This window comes from Blennius ocellaris (genome assembly GCF_963422515.1).
Source record: "Blennius ocellaris genome assembly, chromosome: 2".
NCBI lineage: Eukaryota > Metazoa > Chordata > Actinopteri > Blenniiformes > Blenniidae > Blennius > Blennius ocellaris.
In genome coordinates, this window is record NC_137651.1 from 32925357 (window position 1) to 32945558 (window position 20202).

General features: G+C 50.4%; 1 protein-coding gene across 1 annotated transcript; it reads left to right on the forward strand.

Moving 5' to 3' along the window:
• The first annotated feature begins 254 nt into the window (after positions 1 to 254).
• phf12b (PHD finger protein 12b) lies at positions 255 to 18222 on the forward strand. Its single transcript, XM_080514658.1, is given in 16 exon segments — positions 255 to 928; positions 1553 to 1734; positions 3314 to 3386; positions 3472 to 3937; positions 4521 to 4641; positions 5366 to 5498; positions 7498 to 7662; positions 9282 to 9428; positions 10283 to 10668; positions 10671 to 10990; positions 12610 to 12711; positions 14452 to 14595; positions 14681 to 14776; positions 15511 to 15593; positions 15669 to 15807; positions 17059 to 18222. Coding segments are annotated over 16 exon segments (3084 nt in total). The 5' UTR covers positions 255 to 862; the 3' UTR covers positions 17520 to 18222.
• Positions 18223 to 20202: the final 1980 nt, after the last annotated feature.

Sequence of the window (20202 nt, forward strand, 5' to 3'; positions counted from 1 at the left end):
TGGACGCTCTTCCCGGGGGCGGCCACTCTTCCCGGGGGCGGCCACTCTTCCCGGGGGCGGCCACTCTTCCCGGGGGCGGCCACTCTGCCCGGGGGCGGCCACTCTGCTCCTGCGCAGAATGGAACAAAAGCGACGGCAGCCCGTCAGCGCCGCGGCTCCTCGTCGTGACGTCAGCCCCCACACGTCAATAAGCCAGGCCCACAACCCACTGCGCATGCGCCCCGGACCCTTCGCGGTTGCGCCAACGGCTAACAGGGGCTAGCAGCGAGGCTTGTTGACAACAATAACAGCCAGCACATCTCCGCGTCTTCCCTTCGCCCCGGGCCCAGGACCGGACCTCCCGACGCTTACCAGGAAGCCGTGCTCGGGGGCCGTGCGTGAAGGTGTGCGGGGAATGGGAGTGGGAGCGGAGAGCTCTCCGAGTCCGCGCGGCTCCTTTCTGCGGGAGCTCGAAACAACAACCATGGCTGGCCAGCTAGGCCGCGGTGGCGTTTGGCCGCGAGAGACGGCGTGACTGGACACGGCGTCTGTGTTTGCGCTTTAACAGTGGAGCCGAGGCGCCCGCCTTTTTTTTTTGTGGCTTCTCTTGTGGGGGTTGGTGGCGTTGTGTTTCGGGGCCGGGGGCAGGACGCCGCCGAGCCGCTCGCTTCACCTTGACTGTTGACGCTGGGGGTTTTTTTTTTTTTAGCTGCTAACGGCGTTAGCCGCCGCTCCGCTCCACCGGCTTGGCCCGCTGCTGCTGAAAAACCACCGCCGGGGGGGAAAACCGCCGCCGACCCTTTCGCTAGAGTCCAACACTAGTCACTGTGTCCTGCGTCACTTGCACAGTGAGTTTGTGTCGCGACGCTTGCTCCTTGAATGAATGTGGGACAAAATGGAGACCCCGACGATTGTGTACGACCTGGACACCTCCGGGGGTTTGATGGAGGTGAGGTGGCTCCGCTCCGAGGCCTTCCATTAACCCTTTAGCTTCACCAGCACCTTCCAGCCTGTTCAGTCAGTAGCACGTCAGCCACAACATCACTGCCACGCTGTCAGAGCTCTTGTGGAACCGAACGACACCTCGCACCGTCTTTCAGTGGGATTCACACCCACAACTTGTATATTAGTGTTTCTGCCCTGTGTTATTCACACGGAACATTACCTACTAGGCTCTATGTTTAAAATCCACACTGTCGCTTGTAGTAACTTTCTGCACGTTTGTCCACGCGCAGTTTTAGTCACATTTTCAGGTGCATTTCACATTAAATGACATGTTTTTGTTAAGCAGCTGGGCCAAGCTATTATATAAAACAATACGCACAAAGGTGAGTCCCACTGTGTCTTCCTATAGTCTAATGTTTCTTCCAGTGGAGATTAATACTCAAATGGCCAAATATGTTTTCTTGCTCAAAGGGTCAAAGTGAATTAAGCCTTATTACTAATGACTAACTGTTCATGAAGCCCCCACCAGTTAATTCCACCACTCTTTTCAGCCCGAGATGCAATAATGCAGTGTGTTTAGTGTAGCGGTGCTGTAACTCATACTGAGGAGCTGGATCACCTTTTACAGCAAATCCAAACACTGCTGGCACCCCCCAAATCCGAGGAAGTGGAGAAACGGAGCCGGAAGTTGGTGAGGGACGTCCGTCGGAGCGGCCGAGCCACGAACCACGACACCTGCGACAGCTGCCGCGAGGGGGGGGACTTGCTGTGCTGCGACCACTGCCCTGCGGCCTTCCACCTCCAGTGCTGGTCAGTCCCACCTTCATGTATCAGTGAGATCCAGGGTGCAGCAGGACACCGTCGCCTGCCCTTGGCTGGTGGTGGCGTCGGCGAATCCAAACTTAACCGGCCGTTGGTTTTGAGAAAATGCTCGGGCGCTTGCACAAGTCAAACTCTTATAGAAGTCATATTTGCAGAATACTTCTGCACGCCTGAAACTAAATAACCGTTCAATTTGAAGACTGATCTCAGTGTTTTGTCCACGACGTCACCTGTGGTCTTGCTTCATTAAGTAGCACCGGCAGATATCGTATGATTAAAGTACAAGTGGCAGTGTATTGTTTTGTCTGGAGGTTTTGCTCCACGTGGTCGGTCGGAGAAGGAGCTTCCTCCCGGCCCGTCCTACTTCCTGCTGCTGAAATTGGAATCTGTTCACCATGTGGCTAGCAGCCTGCTCTCTGTGTGCTAACGCCATCTTACCGCTCCGAAGAGACACTTTTCCTGAGGAAAGTGACGACAAATAAGTCGGGAGATGTGAACCAACAACGCAGTGAAGACTCGCGTGTTGTTCTGCGATACCTGTGGCAGGAAACGTCCAGAAGATCCACTAAAACACCCAGGAATGTCTGCTTAAAGTCCCAGTGACATGTAAAACACTACTTTGCTAAAAACAATAGTTGGGGTTCTACTGATAAGGTTTCTCCGACTGCCCCACCACTAACCCTACTGCAGGTGGTGAAGTACCGCAAGTTTCTGGGGAGTCAAAGCCTTAATGAGTGAGGGCTCGTACAGAAAACTTCAGCTCAGAACTTTGTTTTAAAATGATTTAAATCTTTACCAAAAGGCCACTTTTCAAATGACTCAATTAATAATCTCGTGTTGGAAGTGCTGGAGGCCAAATAAAAACATGTTCCTGTAACAAGCAGGTGACGTCGTCTCAAACCTTCTGCTCCTTCAGTGGCCTCCAACGGGCAGGCGGAGATTTGTGGCATCACTTACTCACATAATTCTCACATCAAAAAATTCAGCTGTAAAAAAAATTCAGCTGCGAAAAACATTCAGCTGAATTTATTTTGGAGCTGAATTTTTAGACACATTGAATTTTTGCACTGAATATTTTTAGACGTTGAAGGAAAACAATCAGAAGCAAAAAAAGATACGACAACTTTTAAAATTCAAAGTCTGATTTCGATGGTAAAAAAAAAAAATTCAGAGGAACAAATTGGAATTCAGAATCTGATGTCACAGTTTAACTTCCATATAAAAAACACTTCTGGGTCGTCTTATCTGCTTCGTCTTGTTGCCACAGCAACCCGCCTTTTGCGAAAAATTCAGCTGCAAAAAAAAAATTCAGCTGCGAAGAAAATGGAGCTGAATTTATTTTGCAGCTGAATTTTTAGACACATTGAATTTTTACACTGAATGTTTTTAGACGGGGAAAAAAATCGTAAGCAAAAAAAGATACGTACTTGAAATTCGACAGCTTTTAAAATTCAACATCTGATTTCGATGGTAAATTGAATTGCAATTCAGAATCTGATGTCACAGTTTAACTTCCATATCAAAAACACTTCCGGGTCGTCTTACCTGCTCCGTCTTGTCGCCACAGCAACCCGCCGCTGAGTGAGGAGATGCTTCCTCCAGGAGAGTGGATGTGTCACCGCTGCAACGTTCGGAAGCGGGTACGTGTCGGAACCTCGTCCAGAGAGACGGACGGGATTTTACGAATCGGTCTTGTTTTAATTTTTGTCTCCGCCATTTTGCCAGAAGCGAGACCAGAAAGCGGAGCAGACCAACGGCCTCCCCGACAAGTCTTCCTCCAAGCGCGCCGCCTCGCCCGCCGTGGAGCTGGAGCTCAGCGCCGGCCCGCTGCGGCTGGACGGCCTGCCGCCGGGCGCCGGGGCGGCGGGGCCCGGCCTGCGGGTGGCGCAGGTGCGCCTCCTGGACCGGCGGGCCAGCAGCAGGCCGAGCAGCCGGCCGGGGACCCCGACCTCCAACGCCTCGTCCACGCCCACCCCGTCGGAGGAGCAGAACGACGCGGAGGAGGAGGCGGCCGAGCCCGACGACGACGTCGTCGTCGTGCAGGGCGGCGAGGCGGACGGCGCCGCGCCCTCGGCGCCGCCGCCGCGGCTCCTCAAGAGGCCCTTCCAGCTCCTCATAGCGGCCGCCATGGAGCGGAACCCCACGCAGTTCCAGCTGCCCACCGAGCTCACCTGCACCACCGCGCTGCCAGGTCAGCAACCACCACGGGTCACCCTCGCCCCCGCACTCCCCCGCCCCCGCCCCCACCCCCGCCCTCCCTCGCCCCCGCTGTAAATACAGTACAGTCAATCCAATGTGCTTTTATTGAGAAAATAGAAAAACACAACATCCACATGAGCAGCAGGTGTGTTTGTGACTGGAAAGAAAAACTCTATAGGAGGAGGAGAGGAGGGGAGGAGGAGGGGGGGTGGGGGGGGGGGGGAAACATACATTTTTCTTTTTTTTCTTTTTTTCATTATAATACAATAATCACAGTGATCCAAATATTGTCCAACTGCCATGAAATGAAACCAGCCGGAGCAACAACAGAGCAAAAAGCAAAATCATCACAACAATGACGATAAAAGAAAAAACAAAAGGACACAACACAAAGAACAAAAAAAAGAAAAGAAGAAACAAAACAACATAATTTTGATAATTGACAGAACAAATAGCAGAAAAATCAGCAGTAAATCTCACCGATGAGTGGAAGTGTGTGTGTGTGTTTGACTAGATGAGTGGATTTCCTGTGCGTTGTGTAACCTGCCCCCCCCCCCCCCCCCCCCCCCCCCCAGGCAGCAGTAAGCGGCGGAGGAGAGAAGAGCTCCTGGGGAAGCCGTTCCGGAGGCCGCAGCACGAGCTGGATCCCAACGGCCTGGTTCCTCTGCCGGTGAAGGTCTGCTTCACCTGCAACAGGTGTGACGCACGCCGCACTGCAGCACGTAGGCAACGCTGACATGCCACCACACCAGGGGTGTCCAACATGTGGCCCGGGGGCCAGGACGGCCCGCCACAGGGTCTAATCCGGCCGCCATGGGATTTATTCATTTTTTAAAATTATTAATATGAAAACTGACAGAGGCTGATCTAAAAACACTAGATTGGCAAAAATTTAGTCAGAATTTAGGTCACATGACGCAACGCCTTTCACAATAAAGGTGTCCAACTTATGTGAAGTGATACTTTAGACACGTAAACTCAAAAAAAATTCCCAGATGATGACAAATTGTTTTAATCCTGAATAAAAATACAACATCCAGATACAGCTGATTGGGTTTTTTTTCTTTTTTTTTCAAATATAATATCCAATTTCCTTTAATATGTAAATTTCAGAATAGACTGGTAAATCCTTGCAGATACAAAAGGATCAAAGGAAGGAAAGACTTTGACATTTGTCCATATCTGCAGTTTAATGTTCTGTTGGACTTGTTGGGCTCCAGAGGTCAGAGGTCAGATCAGGTGGATGTGGCCCCTCAACTGAACCGGTCTGGCCCCCCTGGTTTAGGGTATCCTACCTTCTCAGCTCACATAGAAGTGTGCTTACACACACACACACACACACACACACACACAGGCCTGAGAGCCGGTGTTAACCTGCTCGGTTGTATCTCTCACCGAGGCGGCGGTTTTGTCTCTCCAGGAGTTGCCGGTTGGCTCCGCTGGTCCAGTGTGATTACTGCCCCCTTCTGTTCCACATGGACTGTCTGGACCCTCCCCTCACCACCTCGCCGGCCGGGAAATGGATGTGTCCAAACCACGTGGAACACATAGCGGTAAGGGAATCTGAACAAAAAAAAGTACCGTGACCGGGTTGTAAGTGGCATGTGTTGTTTGCTCTAGCAGTGTTCTACCTGTGGTGTTCCTCCAGGTGGGAAATGATCCCGTTTCACATTGTTTCTAACGGAACCTTTCCTCTCACAGCCGCTGTCAGAGCAGTGTGCAGAGTAATCGAGTATAAATACTGTGGTGAGCGCCGCGGAAGAATTGCTGAGTCGAGGTTCTATTCTGCCAGCTGAACACCAGAGGCTTTTATTTTGACATGATCCCACGCAACCAGAACTTCATACCAGGACGAGACTCCACAACACATTTCTCCCTCCTGGTTGATCACCAACATCCAACAAACCAAACTAGAGGAAATAATAACCATCTGAACCGAGGAACAACAACACAACACAACACAAACCAACACACAACAACCCCGACAATAACCCTCCATAACCTCCGGCTACACACAACCTGAACTCCCATCATGCACTGCAGCGACCAACTCCCTGATGCTACAATACTCTTCACCACTAGAGGGCAGCACAGAACTTTGCCGGTGAAATGTAAAGTGACAGACGTCAGTGTGGTTCATCTCCACCTCCTGCTACCATCTTGTATCAAAGTACTGTGTCAGTGACAGTGATGGAGAAGTTTTTGAAAACCAGGATCTCAGCTCTTCATCCATCAGGTCCAGGTTTCACACTGACGGAGTCACTATTAAAAAAAGTCCTTGTTTCTGGATTTACTGGATTCCTGTTGATCAAACTTTGATGACAAAGACTTTATAGTGTTAATAGAGGCTGCAGAGTTTAACTTTTTAACATGTTCAGGAGGAGGTGTGGCTCCAGAGTTTTCCAAAGAAAAAAGTGTGTCTCGGCTCAAAAAGGTAGAAAAACACTGCTAAGGGACAAGTCGTCCCACAGGCGTCCTGCTACACAGTCCTGGGTTACCAAGGGAACTCTGAAGGTGCCTCATGTTGTATTTGGGGCGTGAGCAGAGCGGGGCGAGACCATGTCGGAACGCAAGAGATTCATAGGGACCGAACCCCAAAGGCCAGGACCCCGTTGTGTTTGCAATGTTTGTCCCGACGTTGCATTGAGCCCACGTCTGAGCGTGTTTATAGCAAATCTGGCACATGGAGATGGGCGGAAAATGTAAGGAATGTAAATATTAGCCCCCCCCAGACTGCCAAAATGTGTTCCGTAGCGCCACCGCCACCGCCGGCCTGGGGGGAACGCCGTAGGGGACATCAAACTAAAATGCAATTGTTCATCTCGCCGAGAACTAAAAATCCCGCGTCTAAATCCCAAAGGAAATCCACAATTTGCCTTTCGACATAAGACTTTCGCTCAAAAAAAAGCCCCCCCGATCTTTTCAAAATACAAGTCCTTGTTTATTAAAACAATGATATCCAGACCAGATTCCAGGTCGGGGACAGCTGGGGAGGAGCCCGTGGGATTTTTCAGGTAGATTGCAGGTATTAGCCTAGCGTGCTAGTTAACGTGCTAACAAAGTGTGTTGGATTGTGCTGATATGTCGGGGGGGGGGGGGGTGATTTAACTAATCACTAGTTAATTAGCTGGGCCCTCCTGCCCACTTTTGACCCCATATTTTTCAAAAATCCAAGTAATTTTTTTCGTTAATACCTTCAAAACATATATGATCAATATGTAAAGGGTCCAAAGGCCACGATTGGCCCCGGGGGCCCCAGAGTCCCAAACCAAGGCTACTTGCAGCTCTAATTTCTTATTTTGCATCTGCTCAAATTCAAATAAACGTCACACCAGGTCATTTGCGTAGAGACTATAATTTCAGCCGAGAGGCTGGGGGAGCTTTTTCTGCAGGCCAGGATTGTTTTTATTTACCAGCCTTATTAAAGACACTTCAGAGTGTGTGTGTGTGTGTGTGTGTGTGTGTGTGTGTGAGACTGTGTATTTACCGTCTTCCTTTGTTGTCCGTGGCTGATGTTGCAGCAGAGTCACTGTGTGTTCATGTATTGTTCAGCTGAACCAGAGGACCCTGAGCTTGTCCAGCCGCTGTCGGCTCTTTGACCAGTTTCAGGACCGAATGTCTCAACATGCTGTCAAATTGCACTTCCTGCGAACGGTCCACCGGCAGAACACGCCCAACCGACGCAGCACACACCTGCAGAGCAAGAAGAGCATCAAGGTAAGGCCGGCTGTGTCACGTCCTGTGTGTTCTTGTGGCGAACTGCATTCGTGTGATTTTAGGCCGGCTGAGTTTCCTCTTCCCGTTTAGGAAGTGTGTTTGGACTCGTTAAGAGTAGAGAGTTGGCAGTGTGTGTAATGTTCTCGTGTGTTCTGGATAACGTCGGTACACGTGAACTCGCTCTTTTGTTCCTTCCTTTTATTCAGCATAAAATGAAGCACATTTACTGATGATGCATTTATTTGGGATCTCTGAGAGTCACAAGCATTGTAGTGGCAGGAAAAGGTGTGTTTGTAGTTTTCTGCTATAATTGGTCATCAAATGTGAGTCAATTTGATGGTTGATTGTTCGTTTTGGTTTGCAGTGTCAGTTTGAAGTCACTTGAACACTGGTCATTGTAGAGGGGGGGGGGGGGGCGCACACGTTCTCAGCCTGAGAGCTACTTAATGAAACGACCAAGTCACAGTGATCCGCCCACTACCAGAGTGCAAAACATATATTTATTCTCAAATACATTGAGGATTCTTTATATGTACAATGTATAATGATGTACCTTGCAAAACCGCATGAGCCAATATTGTGCAACACAACATAACTAACTATGAACATTTTTTGTAATTACCTTTTTCTTTTTTCCCCTTTTTTTTTTTTTTTTTAAAGAAATACATTTTTAAATACATTACAGTCATTCCAATGTGCTTTTACAGAGAAAATAGAAAAACCCCACAGATCCACATGAGCAGCAGGTTTGTTTGTGACTGTGGAAAGAAAAACTCCTCTAACAGGAGAAACTTTGTAGAAACCAGAGTCAGAGGTGGAGGAATTCTGAGGATCGGTTGGGGTGAGAGGATAGAGGAGAGGAGAGGAGAGACGGAGAGATAGACTGGGGGGGAGAAACATACAATACCCTTGTTAGTGCTACATACATTTCTTTTTTTCCATTATAATACAATAATCACAGGGATCTAAATATTGTCCAACTGCCAGGAGAAGAAACCAGCCGGAGCAACAACAGAGCAAAAAGCTAAATCATCACAACAATGATAACAAAAGGACACAAAACAAAGAAAGAGAGAAAAACGGAATGAAAACAAACAAAAACAGGAAGAAGAAAAAAAAAACCCAATAACAACAAAAAAAGCAAAAAACAACTTGATTTTGATAATTAACAGAACAATCTCGTCAATGAGGTGTGTGTGTGTGTGTGTGTGTGTGTGTGTGTGTGTGTGTGTGTGTGTGTGTGTGTGTGTGTGTGTGTGTGTGTGTGTGTGTGTGTGTGTGTGTGTGTGTGTGTGTGTGTGTGTGTGTGTGTGTGTGTGTGTGTGTGTGTGTGTGTGTGGGGGGGGGGGGGGTTGTCCGTCCTCTGGATGTGAATGGATTTTGTAATTACCGGAGTTTACTCTAACGACACTTCTTTGGTGTTGGTATTCGCCTCCCATTCCTCGTGAAAGTGACACGTCTTCGTCCTCTCCCTTGGTCCAGCCCCCCCCCCCCCCCACACACACACACACACACACACACACTCAAGAGGAACAATTTGCCGTTCCAAATAATGTTTTCAGGACTTTCTACCGGGATGACCGCAGTGAGGTGTTGTGACGTTGTTTGTGTTTGCTCAGGTGCCTGACGCCATCAAGGCCCAGTACCAGAACCCCCCGCCGCCCATCCTGCTCCCTGCTGGGGTCCGTCAGCTGGAGCTGGTTTGTAGTGGCGTCCCCGACGCTCAGCCGTCAAAGCACTTCACCACCGAGGCCGAGCAGCAGGAGGTAGGCGCCACCCGGCTGGTGGAAGAAGTTCCTTCCCCGGGGTTATTAAAAGTTTACCATTGCGATGGCTGTCGAGTGTGAACGAGGTGTAGGGCCGCGCCGGAGGACTTGCTTTCGTACTGCGCCTTTGTTGACGAACATTGAAATCTAATCCTACTGACATGATGTCGGTCTGACTGTTTAGGAAGTTTATAACCCACAAAACAAGATTTGTTCAAAGGGATGACTCTACTGAAGAGGCTGTTTTTTTTAAGTTTCTACAACAAAATAAGTCTTTTTGTCACATGGGTCAGTGTTTTTCAACCACTGGTGTTTCCGCGAGATCTAGTCAGGTGTGCCGTGGGAAATTATCCAATTTCACTTTTTTTTCGGCTGTGAGAGCAGAGTAATCATGTATAAAATACTCTTCACCACTAGAGGGCAGCACAGAACTTTGCCGGTGAAATGTAAAGTGACAGACGTCAGTGTGGTTCATCTCCACCTCCTGCTACCATCTTGTATCAAAGTACTGTGTCAGTGACAGTGATGGAGAAGTTTTTGAAAACCAGGATCTCAGCTCTTCATCCATCAGGTCCAGGTTTCACACTGACGGAGGCACTATTAAAAAAAGTCCTTGTTTCTGGATTTACCTGGATTCCTGTTGATCAAACTTTGATGAGGAAGACTTTATATTGTTAATAGAGGCTACACAGTTTAACATTTCCGGATGGTGGTGTGCCTCCAGATGTTTCCAAAGAAAAAAGTGTGCCTCGGCTCAAAAAGGTTGAAAAACACTGTTTTAGACGACTGTTTGGGATACGACTGGGTTTCTGAACAGAAGTGATGATGAAATGTGTCCCTGCTGTGTTTGGTAGTGGCTGAAGGACGTCATCACACTGCAGTGCAGCATCATGCGACATCTGTGCGTCAAGCAGAAGGCCCCGTCCCCCGAACCACCGGCGGCGTCCGACTCCTCTAAAGCAGGCGTGACGTTGGAGGGCGCGAAGCCGACGATCTCCGTGGAAAGGACCTCGCCAGACCCCTGCTTCAAACCCGGCGGCACAACCGACGAGCCTCAAGCGCCGTCTCTCCCCAGGAATCCGCCCACGGAGTTGGGCGGCTGCAGGTGCAACCTGACCCTGTGTCAGAACTGTAGGAAAACCAACGGACCTCTGCCAGCAGTTCAGGCCTTCAAAGCCAACGGGCCCGTGGACCGTAAAAGTGCTTCAGACTCCTGCAGGCAGGCTGAGCTGCAGCACAGACTCAGTCCCCGTTGCTGCTGCTGCTGCTGCTGCTGCTTGCTGCTGCTGCTGCTGCTGCTGCTGCGCCTCCTCCAGACGTGGCTGCACCCGCTGCCCTGCTGAACCACAATGGAGCAGAAGTGGTGAAGAGGGAGCTCGAGAACACGCAGGAGCCCCGTCTCCAGAACAACTGCTCCACTTCCTCCGCCGTGTGGACCCCGGGCGGCCAGAAACACCACGACGGCAGTAAAGACGAGAAGCTGTTCCACTCCGCCTCTCTATCGGACGTCCCCCCGAAAGAGCTGCCGGAGCAGGATGCGTCCAGACGTGGCTCTCCTCCAGGTAAAACTCCATGCACCAGCATTAATAGCGCAACATGAGGAGTTATTGACGTTGTAATTAGTCCGGTGATTGTCTTGTTCTTTTGTCCTGAAGGGACCTTAGAAATTCCTCCTGTCATTTAAGCCCTTGGTTCCCGTCCAGGTCGAGGTGGGTGATGAGAACCACTGATTCATAACCACATTTTCAGAATGGTGTACCTGATGTCACACTGCAACAAAGATATGACGCCGTTTTGAAAAGGAATCTGATGTTGTGCAGTTTGTGATCGGTGTGCGTTCATTATGGCTGCCATGGAGGTTAGTCGGGTCCGGTCAGGCTCTATGCTGCCAGTTCCAATACTGACAAACCATGAGCACCGATCACTGATACCAGTCACAGGGATTGGCTGATGATTGGTCCTGGCTACGTGATCTGGAAAAATGAACCATAAAATGACTTTTATTTAAGCAAAAACATATTTTTACTTCTTCAAGAGAAAAAACAACAACCCAACCTCCATGAATTGTCCGGCTGCTCGGAGGTGAAGATAACGAACATGCCTCTGCCGAGGTACCTTTTCATTGTGCAAGTTGCAGGATGCACACTTTTCATCTTTCACAGACCATATGAAAGTTCCACACGGAACATGTAAAGTATGAACTACAGGTAATCGGTCACTGTGATCGGCAAACACTCATTACATACTTTTTCCACTAATATGGATTGGTGGCCGATGGATCGGGGGCACCACCGGACTCAAGTACTCTGCCTGCACCTTTCAGGGGTCTCAACACCACATTACATTTCAACACGTCTGTTCGTAGACTTCAACGAAGATACTAGGAACTTTGCCCTCAAAATCTAAATAAGAATTTGTAATGTGTGTTGACCCCCCCCCATCAGCATTATTACACAGCTTGAGCAGGACTGATCAGGGAACCAATACAAATGGTTTATAAGGAGCCTCTATACTTGTATACACAATGTATCTACATACACACAGGTCACGTCCGCAGCAGCCCAAATGTGAACTTGCCTGGTGGACGTAAGGCTAGAAGTTGAGATGTGATCGAAACCACGGGGTTTTCTGGGTTTTTCTATGAACATATTCACTCACCACAGCGAGCAGAGAACAAAAGAGATTCAATCTTGTCTTCGCCTTCAAGCTAAATCCTCAAACACTGTTCTGACCCATGGTCGACCTGAAAGGAACATCTCATTAAAGCCCCTCTGCTCCAATCCAGACGGAAAAACAACAACAAATGTAGGAGCCAGTTTTCTTTGTTGACGTCCGTCGCTGTCAAAACCTTTCCGAAGAGAATTTTTCCACTACAATCAGTCAAACGCGTGTTTCCAGCATTTATTTTTTCGCGAAAGATATCCAGATTTGTTGACTTCTTACGATCACGGAAACATCCAAAGTTTCCCGAGCCGAGATCCACTTTGTACACCCGATCTTGTTTCGCACGAGAACAAATATTGTATATTGTATAGTTCAATATTGTATATTGGCCAAAACAAAAGTCTCCACCCACCAGGGGCTCCGTCTCCGTATTTAAATGACCAGTGTCCCTTCCCTGAACGCAGCAGTTGCGTCGCCCGTCCTCAGACTTTGGTTGGTCCACTCTTGTCGTCCCCAGACCTGAAGAGCAGACCTGGACCGGTGGACCCTCTGCTGCCCGCCGCCTCCTCGTCGCTCACAAGCCTGTCCGGCTGCGTCAAGTACGGGAAGGAGGAGGCTGGTGAGTGCCACGGAGGCATTTTGTTTGGCACATCGCCAATGGCCAACGGTTTTAAAACTCACTCTGGTGCTCTGCCCCCTATTTTAAACCACTTGTTAAAAACCTTGAGGTAACGTTTGACAACGGGCTTCAGTTTGACAAACAGATTAGTTGTGTTGTCAGAGCTCCTATAGGCTCCTCTCACCTCCTATCGGCTCCTGTCGCCTCCTATCGCCTCCTATCGCCTCCTATCGCCTTCTCTCGCCTCCTCTCGGCTCCTGTCGCCTCCTATCGGCTCCGTCTCCTGGACAAAGTGAAGCCGTTTCTGAATCAACAAGATGTTGAGAAGGCAAAACCTCTTTTATTAGCTCTAGACTGGACTGTAAGGCCCTTTATGTGGGCCTCAGTCTTTATGTGGGCCTCAGTCTTTATGTGGGCCTCAGTCTTTATGTGGGCCTCAGTCTTTATGTGGGCCTCAGTCTTTATGTGGGCCTCAGTCTTTATGTGGGCCTCAGTCTTTATGTGGGCCTCAGTCTTTATGTGGGCCTCAGTCTTTATGTGGGCCTCAGTCTTTATGTGGGCCTCAGTCTTTATGTGGGCCTCAGTCTTTATGTGGGCCTCAGTCTTTATGTGGGCCTCAGTCTTTATGTGGGCCTCAGTCTTTATGTGGGCCTCAGTCTTTATGTGGGCCTCAGTCTTTATGTGGGCCTCAGTCTTTATGTGGGCCTCAGTCTTTATGTGGGCCTCAGTCTTTATGTGGGCCTCAGTCTTTATGTGGGCCTCAGTCTTTATGTGGGCCTCAGTCTTTATGTGGGCCTCAGTCTTTATGTGGGCCTCAGTCTTTATGTGGGCCTCAGTCTTTATGTGGGCCTCAGTCTTTATGTGGGCCTCAGTCTTTATGTGGGCCTCAGTCTTTATGTGGGCCTCAGTCTTTATGTGGGCCTCAGTCTTTATGTGGGCCTCAGCCAGTCTTGAACTAGTTCAGAACGCCGCTGCCAGATTCCTACCAAACTCCTCCAGACTGAACTCGTTCCCCCTGTACCGTCGTCTCTACACCGGCTTCCAGTTCCTTTTAGAATCGATTTTAAACTTCTGTTGTTTGTTTTTAATACCATCAATGTCCTGGTTCTTCTCACCTGTTTGATATTCTAACTCTAGTGACCCCCCGACATGAACAACCTGCCCCCCCCCGACATGAACAAACTGCCCCCCCGACATGAACAAACTGCCCCCCCCCGACATGAACAAACTGCCCCCCCGACATGAACAAACTGCCCCCCGACATGAACAAAGTGCCCCCCCCCCGACATGAACAAACTGCCCCCGACATGAACAAACTGCCCCCCCCCCGACATGAACAAAGTGTCCCCCCCCCCCGACATGAACAAACTCCCCCCCCCCCCCCCCCCCCCCCCCCCCCCCCCCCCGACATGAACAAACTGCCCCCCGACATGAACAAACTGCCCCCACCACTGATCTCGGCCTTTTTAAATCAAAGCTGAAAACTCACTTTGAAGTCGTCTTTTAAGTCCGTCTAGGGCAGAGAGTTTATTCTGTCTGTTCTGTTCTGAATCTCTGGAAGCTCCACCAACCTGCAGCACCTGTTTTATTGATTGTTTTGATGTATTATTCTCGTATTTATTTCTTAATGCACTGTTTTGATAGCTTTGTTGTGAAGCACTGGGTAAAGTACAGTTTGAGTGATGGGTTGCGAGCGCTGACGGCTGCACGTGGGCCGCCCTGTGGTTGGCGGTGTTGCAGGGATCGAGCTGGACAAGCTGGACGCCGAGATGATCAGGCTGCTGGCCTACCAGAGGATCAAACAGCTGTTCCCTCCCAGAGTGCAGGGCTCTCCGTCTCCCACCGCTCCGGCTGCCGCGCCCGCCGCCTGCCCCGCCGCCGCCGGTAAGAACCCGGGCGCCGGTCGGTTCCCCGTCGCTTCGTCCGTCAACGCGGCTTGACGGTGAAAAGCCGCTGGCTCTGGTTGCAGGTCAGAAGAAGGTGCAGGCCAGAGCCATCTTCTACCCGCTGACGGGGAGAGGAGCCGCCGTCAACATGTGCTACAGGACGTTGTACCTGGGCTCTGGTGAGACTCGCCGCAGCGCCGCATCACACGATAAGAGCATGCTCTAGTTTAATGCACCTTACATAGTGCAGTCTGCATTGTAGACTACTGGACCAGTGTTGTTCAACCTCTGGTGTTCCGGGGGATTATCACATTTCCTCTCACCTCGCCACGGGTCTTCATTCAGCATTGGTGGAGGAGGTGGTGGTGGAGGTGGGGGTGGTGGAGGTGGAGGTGGTGGTGGTGGGGGTGGTGGTGGTGGAGGTGGGGGTGGTGGAGGTGGGGGTGGTGGAGGTGGTGGTGGTGGTGGTGGTGGGGGTGGGGGTGGGGGTGGAGGTGGTGGGGGTGGAGGTGGTGTGACTCCAGATGTTTCCAAAGAAAAAAGTGTGTCTTGGCTCAAAAAGGTTGATAAACACTGGTGTAGATGCTACATTGTGACATGATAATATGTTATGGAAGAATCAGGCAGGGTGGAGGGGGGTGGAGGGGGGGTGGAGGGGGGTGGAGGCAGGGTGGGGGGGGGTGGAGGCGGGTGGAGGGGGGTGGAGGCGACCCGGGAACAGCAGAAATGGCGTCTGATCAACCTCATGCTTGTGGGGGGGAAAAACAACAACAAACAAAAAGTGAGCAGTGGCCCCACATATCAGACCAGTCCTGGTCCCGGTCCTGGTCTGGTCCCGGTCCTGGTCCTGGTATGTGGGGGAGGAGGGGGGCGTGACCAGTCGTGTCTTCTTGTGGCGCCGATGTTTCTGCAGGCGCCGACATGGACGTGTGCCTTACCAACTACGGTCACTGCAACTACATATCGGGGAAGCACGCCTGCATCTTCTACGACGAGGTGAGCGCCGCCGCCGCCGCGCCGCGTGGCGCCACGCCGTGCCGGGCCGGTGCTGACCGTGTGGTTCCTCCCCAGAACACCAAGCACTACGAGCTGCTGAACTACAGCGAGCACGGCACCACGGTGGACAACGTGCTGTACTCCTGCGACTTCTCCGACAAGGCCTCTCTGTCGCCGCCCGGTGGCCTCGTGGCCAAAGTTCAAGGCGTCATCCGTGAGTGCAGCGCTGGTTGTTGTTTTGTTTTGTTTGTTGTTGTTTTGTTTTGTTTTGTTTGCACTGTCGTTCCGTTCCCGCCTCCTGGAGGCTCAACTGTGTTCAGACGTTTTCTGGCTCATCATCTAAACATGCTGACCGAAGTACTCTGACTTTCATGGACAAGGAGTCTCCTGACTGTACTGCAGCAGTACTGGAGTACACTCCCCGCAGCAGTACTGGAGTACACTCCCCGCAGCAGTACTGGAGTAAACTCCCCGCAGCAGTACTGGAGTACACTCCCCGCAGCAGTACTGGAGTAAACTCCCCGCAGCAGTACTGGAGTACACTCCCCGCAGCAGTACTGGAGTAAACTCCCCGCAGCAGTACTGGAGTACACTCCCCGCAGCAGTACTGGAGTACACTCCCCGCAGCAGTACTGGAGTAAACTCCCCGCAGCAGTACTGGAGTACACTCCCCGCAGCAGTACTGGAGTAAACTCCCCGCAGCAGTACTGGAGTACACTCCCCGCAGCAGTACTGGAGTAAACTCCCCGCAGCAGTACTGGAGTACACTCCCCGCAGCAGTACTGGAGTAAACTCCCCGCAGCAGTACTGGAGTACACTCCCCGCAGCAGTACTGGAGTACACTCCCCGCAGCAGTACTGGAGTAAACTCCCCGCAGCAGTACTGGAGTACACTCCCCGCAGCAGTACTGGAGTAAACTCCCCGCAGCAGTACTGGAGTACACTCCCCGCAGCAGTACTGGAGTACACTCCCCGCAGCAGTAACCTCCTGCAGGGACAGTGCTACATGCTAGCCTCCTGCAGGGACAGTGCTACATGCTAACCTCCTGCAGGGACAGTGCTACATGCTAGCCTCCTGCAGGGACAGTGCTACATGCTAGCCTCCTGCAGGGACAGTGCTACATGCTAACCTCCTGCAGGGACAGTGCTACATGCTAACCTCCTGCAGGGACAGTGCTACATGCTAGCCTCCTGCAGGGACAGTGCTACATGCTAACCTCCTGCAGGGACAGTGCTACATGCTAGCCTCCTGCAGGGACAGTGCTACATGCTAACCTCCTGCAGGGACAGTGCTACATGCTAACCTCCTGCAGGGACAGTGCTACATGCTAACCTCCTGCAGAGACAGTGCTACATGCTAACCTCCAGAGTTCAGCGTTCAGTGAAGTCAGAAGTGTGACAGGTTGATTGACAGTTCCCGCCAGGTGTGCGTCCTGACCAGTGTGTGTGTGTGTGTGTGTGTGCAGGTCGCAGTAGAAAGCGCGAGGAGGACGGCGGCGGCGCGAGCTCCGCGGGGGCGGGGCTGTTGCCCGCCGGCGGCGTGATGAGCGGCGCGTCCCAGGGCGGCGCCGGCGCCGGACACGCGTGCGGCTGCAGGGCCAGCAGCTCCAGCCTGATCGGCGGCAGCGGCGCCGGCTGGGAGGGAACGGCGCTGCTGCACCACGGCAGCTACATCAAGCTAGGCTGCCTGCAGTTCGTCTTCAGCGTCACCGACTTCGCCGGCAAGACGCCCAAGGAGGAGCACGTCGGCACGCGCGTCACCACTGCCAGCTGCGCCGTGGCGGGCACGGCCTCCGGTGCCGCCGCCGCCCCTCCCCCGCCCCCCCCGCCCAGCACTGCCACGGCGCTCCGGCCCGGCGGCCGGGACCCGGCCGACACTGCTCCTCCACACCAAGTGCCCGCACTGCGCTCCAGCTCCGCCCCCTAACACGTCGCAGTGGGGGCGGGGCGGGGCGCTGCACGGCGGCCGGGTCAACAGGGAAACGTTTATTTAAATGGCTTTTTCTATTTTTTTTTATGCTTTCTATACGTTGCATGGAATTGAAGTATTCTGGACAATCTGTTGTGTTGGTGAGTGACTCCTGCTCACTGTGCACACCATCACCATCACCATCACCATCACCATCACCATCACCATCACCATCACCATCACCATCACCATCACCATCACCATCACCATCCCCATCACCATCACCATCCCCCACCACGCCCTCCTTCCTTCAGTGTTCCTTCAGTACTGCGTCGCCACCCAGCACAACTTCTCTTCTATTAAATTCCATACATTCTCCTTTATTTTGCTGCTTTTTGCACCACAGGTAGCTATATATATGTATGGGAACATACATGCTTTCATATATATATATATATATATTCAGTGCCTCTCAATTGGAGAAACATTGGATTTCATATAGATTTACCTTTTTATTTAGTTTTTAACTGTACAGTTCATGAAATTTGTGATACCGACGTAGAGTACCAGAGGTTTTGTGATCAAACTTGTTCTTAGTGTGTTCTTTCTGCAATAGTCCTGTAAATATCACGTTTTTAGCTCGTTTTAACATTTCATGCTGCTCTGTATAAAGGCCTTCTCCGTCTGTACCTGCTTGTCTGTTCAAACCTGTAAATGCAAATATTTTCTAATAACAGACTCCGGATTCCTGTGGTTTTTTCCTCGTCTGCTGACCATCGCTGGACGTCAGGGAGGCTTTATTTATTTATTTTATTTAATTTTAACCTTCACGAGGGCCGTGTTATTAACACACGGGTTCCATTCGCAGCGCCAATATGAACTTTACAGACATATTCCTGTAGGGATTGCTCACCTCATAAGCATCACTTGGAACCATTTATGTTGTGGTTGGCTATAGATAATGATTAATAGTTATCAAAGATAGTTATTAATGTTATTGAAATGTAATCTGATGTGTATCAGAACCTCGGAGCTCCACTGTGTAAACAGGAAATGATAGACAATTCAGTTCTATCAGTCTCATCAGATATACTAAACACTTCATCAGGAATTTGAATTAATAGTTAAATTAATTACAATTACCAGAATTAACAGTAAAGATTGAAGGATTTTGGAGTTCTTGACACAGAAGAGTCGACATTTCATTCTCCTTTGTGCTCATTAATAACAAGTATGATTCCAAACATTTATTTACAATGAAAACAAATAAACACAGATTCTAACTACCTATATACAGGTGTGTGTGTGTGTGTGTGTGTGTGTGTGTGTGTGTGTGTGTGTGTCTGTCTGTCTGTCTGTCTGTCTGTCTGTCTGTCTGTCTGTCTGTCTGTCTGTCTGTCTGTCTGTCTGTCTGTCTGTCTGTCTGTCTGTCTGTCTGTCTGTCTGTCTGTCTGTCTGTGTGTGTGTGTGTGTGTGTGTGTGTGTGTGTGTGTGTGTGTGTGTGTGTGTGTGTGTGTGTGTGTGTGTGTGTGTGTGTGTGTGGGGAGAGAGAGAGAGAGGTGTTGGAAAATTCTTCCTGCTCTGCGAAAGTTTTGTCTTGAAGAAACTTTTGCCAGTCGGTCATCAGTCACAACGCGGAGAAACACTGACACCTGCCGGTACAGTTTGGGAACTGCAGCTGAAACATGTATTTATATATTTGTCAGTACGAATCTCCTCCAAATGTCTTTAACTTCACATTCGGTGACTTGAAGGGAAACAAAGTTGCAACTCGAGCTTCTTCAGAAATAAATATTTATATTTTGCAGGAACCAAAAAAAAACAACAACAAAGCTTGCGGCCGTGACGTCCTGATCAACAGTGGCCATGTGTAATACTGGCGTGGATTATTGTAATAATAATAGTAATAACAATAATAGTAATCATAATAATAGTAGTAATAATGATAATAGTGATAATAATAATAATAGTAATCACAATAATAATAGTAGTAATAATAATAATAATGACAATAATATTAATAGTAATAATAATAGTAATGACAATGATAGTAATAGTAATAATAATAACCCTCTGGGTCACGTCATCACTGAACAGGAGAACTGACTAACCTGGGTTAAATCATTCAATTCATATAATTCCATTCACTCAGCCGTTCTTCAACTACATGGAAATGCTTCACTGTGGATAAATGTGCAGCCTGTCAAGTTCAGCCTGAGCCTGACAGTCCAAACCCAGGGACCAAGACTCAGGGTGAGTCTGGTCCTGACAGTCCAAACCCAGGGACACAAGACTCAGGGTGAGTCTGGTCCTGACAGTCCAAACCCAGGGACCAATACTCAGGGTGAGTCTGGTCCTGACAGTCCAAACCCAGGGACCAAGACTCAGGGTGAGTCTGATCCTGACAGTCCAAACCCAGGGACACAAGGCTCAGGGTGAGTCTGGTCCTGACAGTCCAAACCCAGGGACCAATACTCAGGGTGAGTCTGGTCCTGACAGTCCAAACCCAGGGACACAAGACTCAGGGTGAGTCTGATCCTGACAGTCCAAACCCAGGGACACAAGGCTCAGGGTGAGTCTGGTCCTGACAGTCCAAACCCAGGGACACAATACTCAGGGTGAGTCTGATCCTGACAGTCCAGACCCAGGGATTAACCCCCCCGTGCGTCAGCGCTGACGTCATCCTCCAGCGAGTGACTGC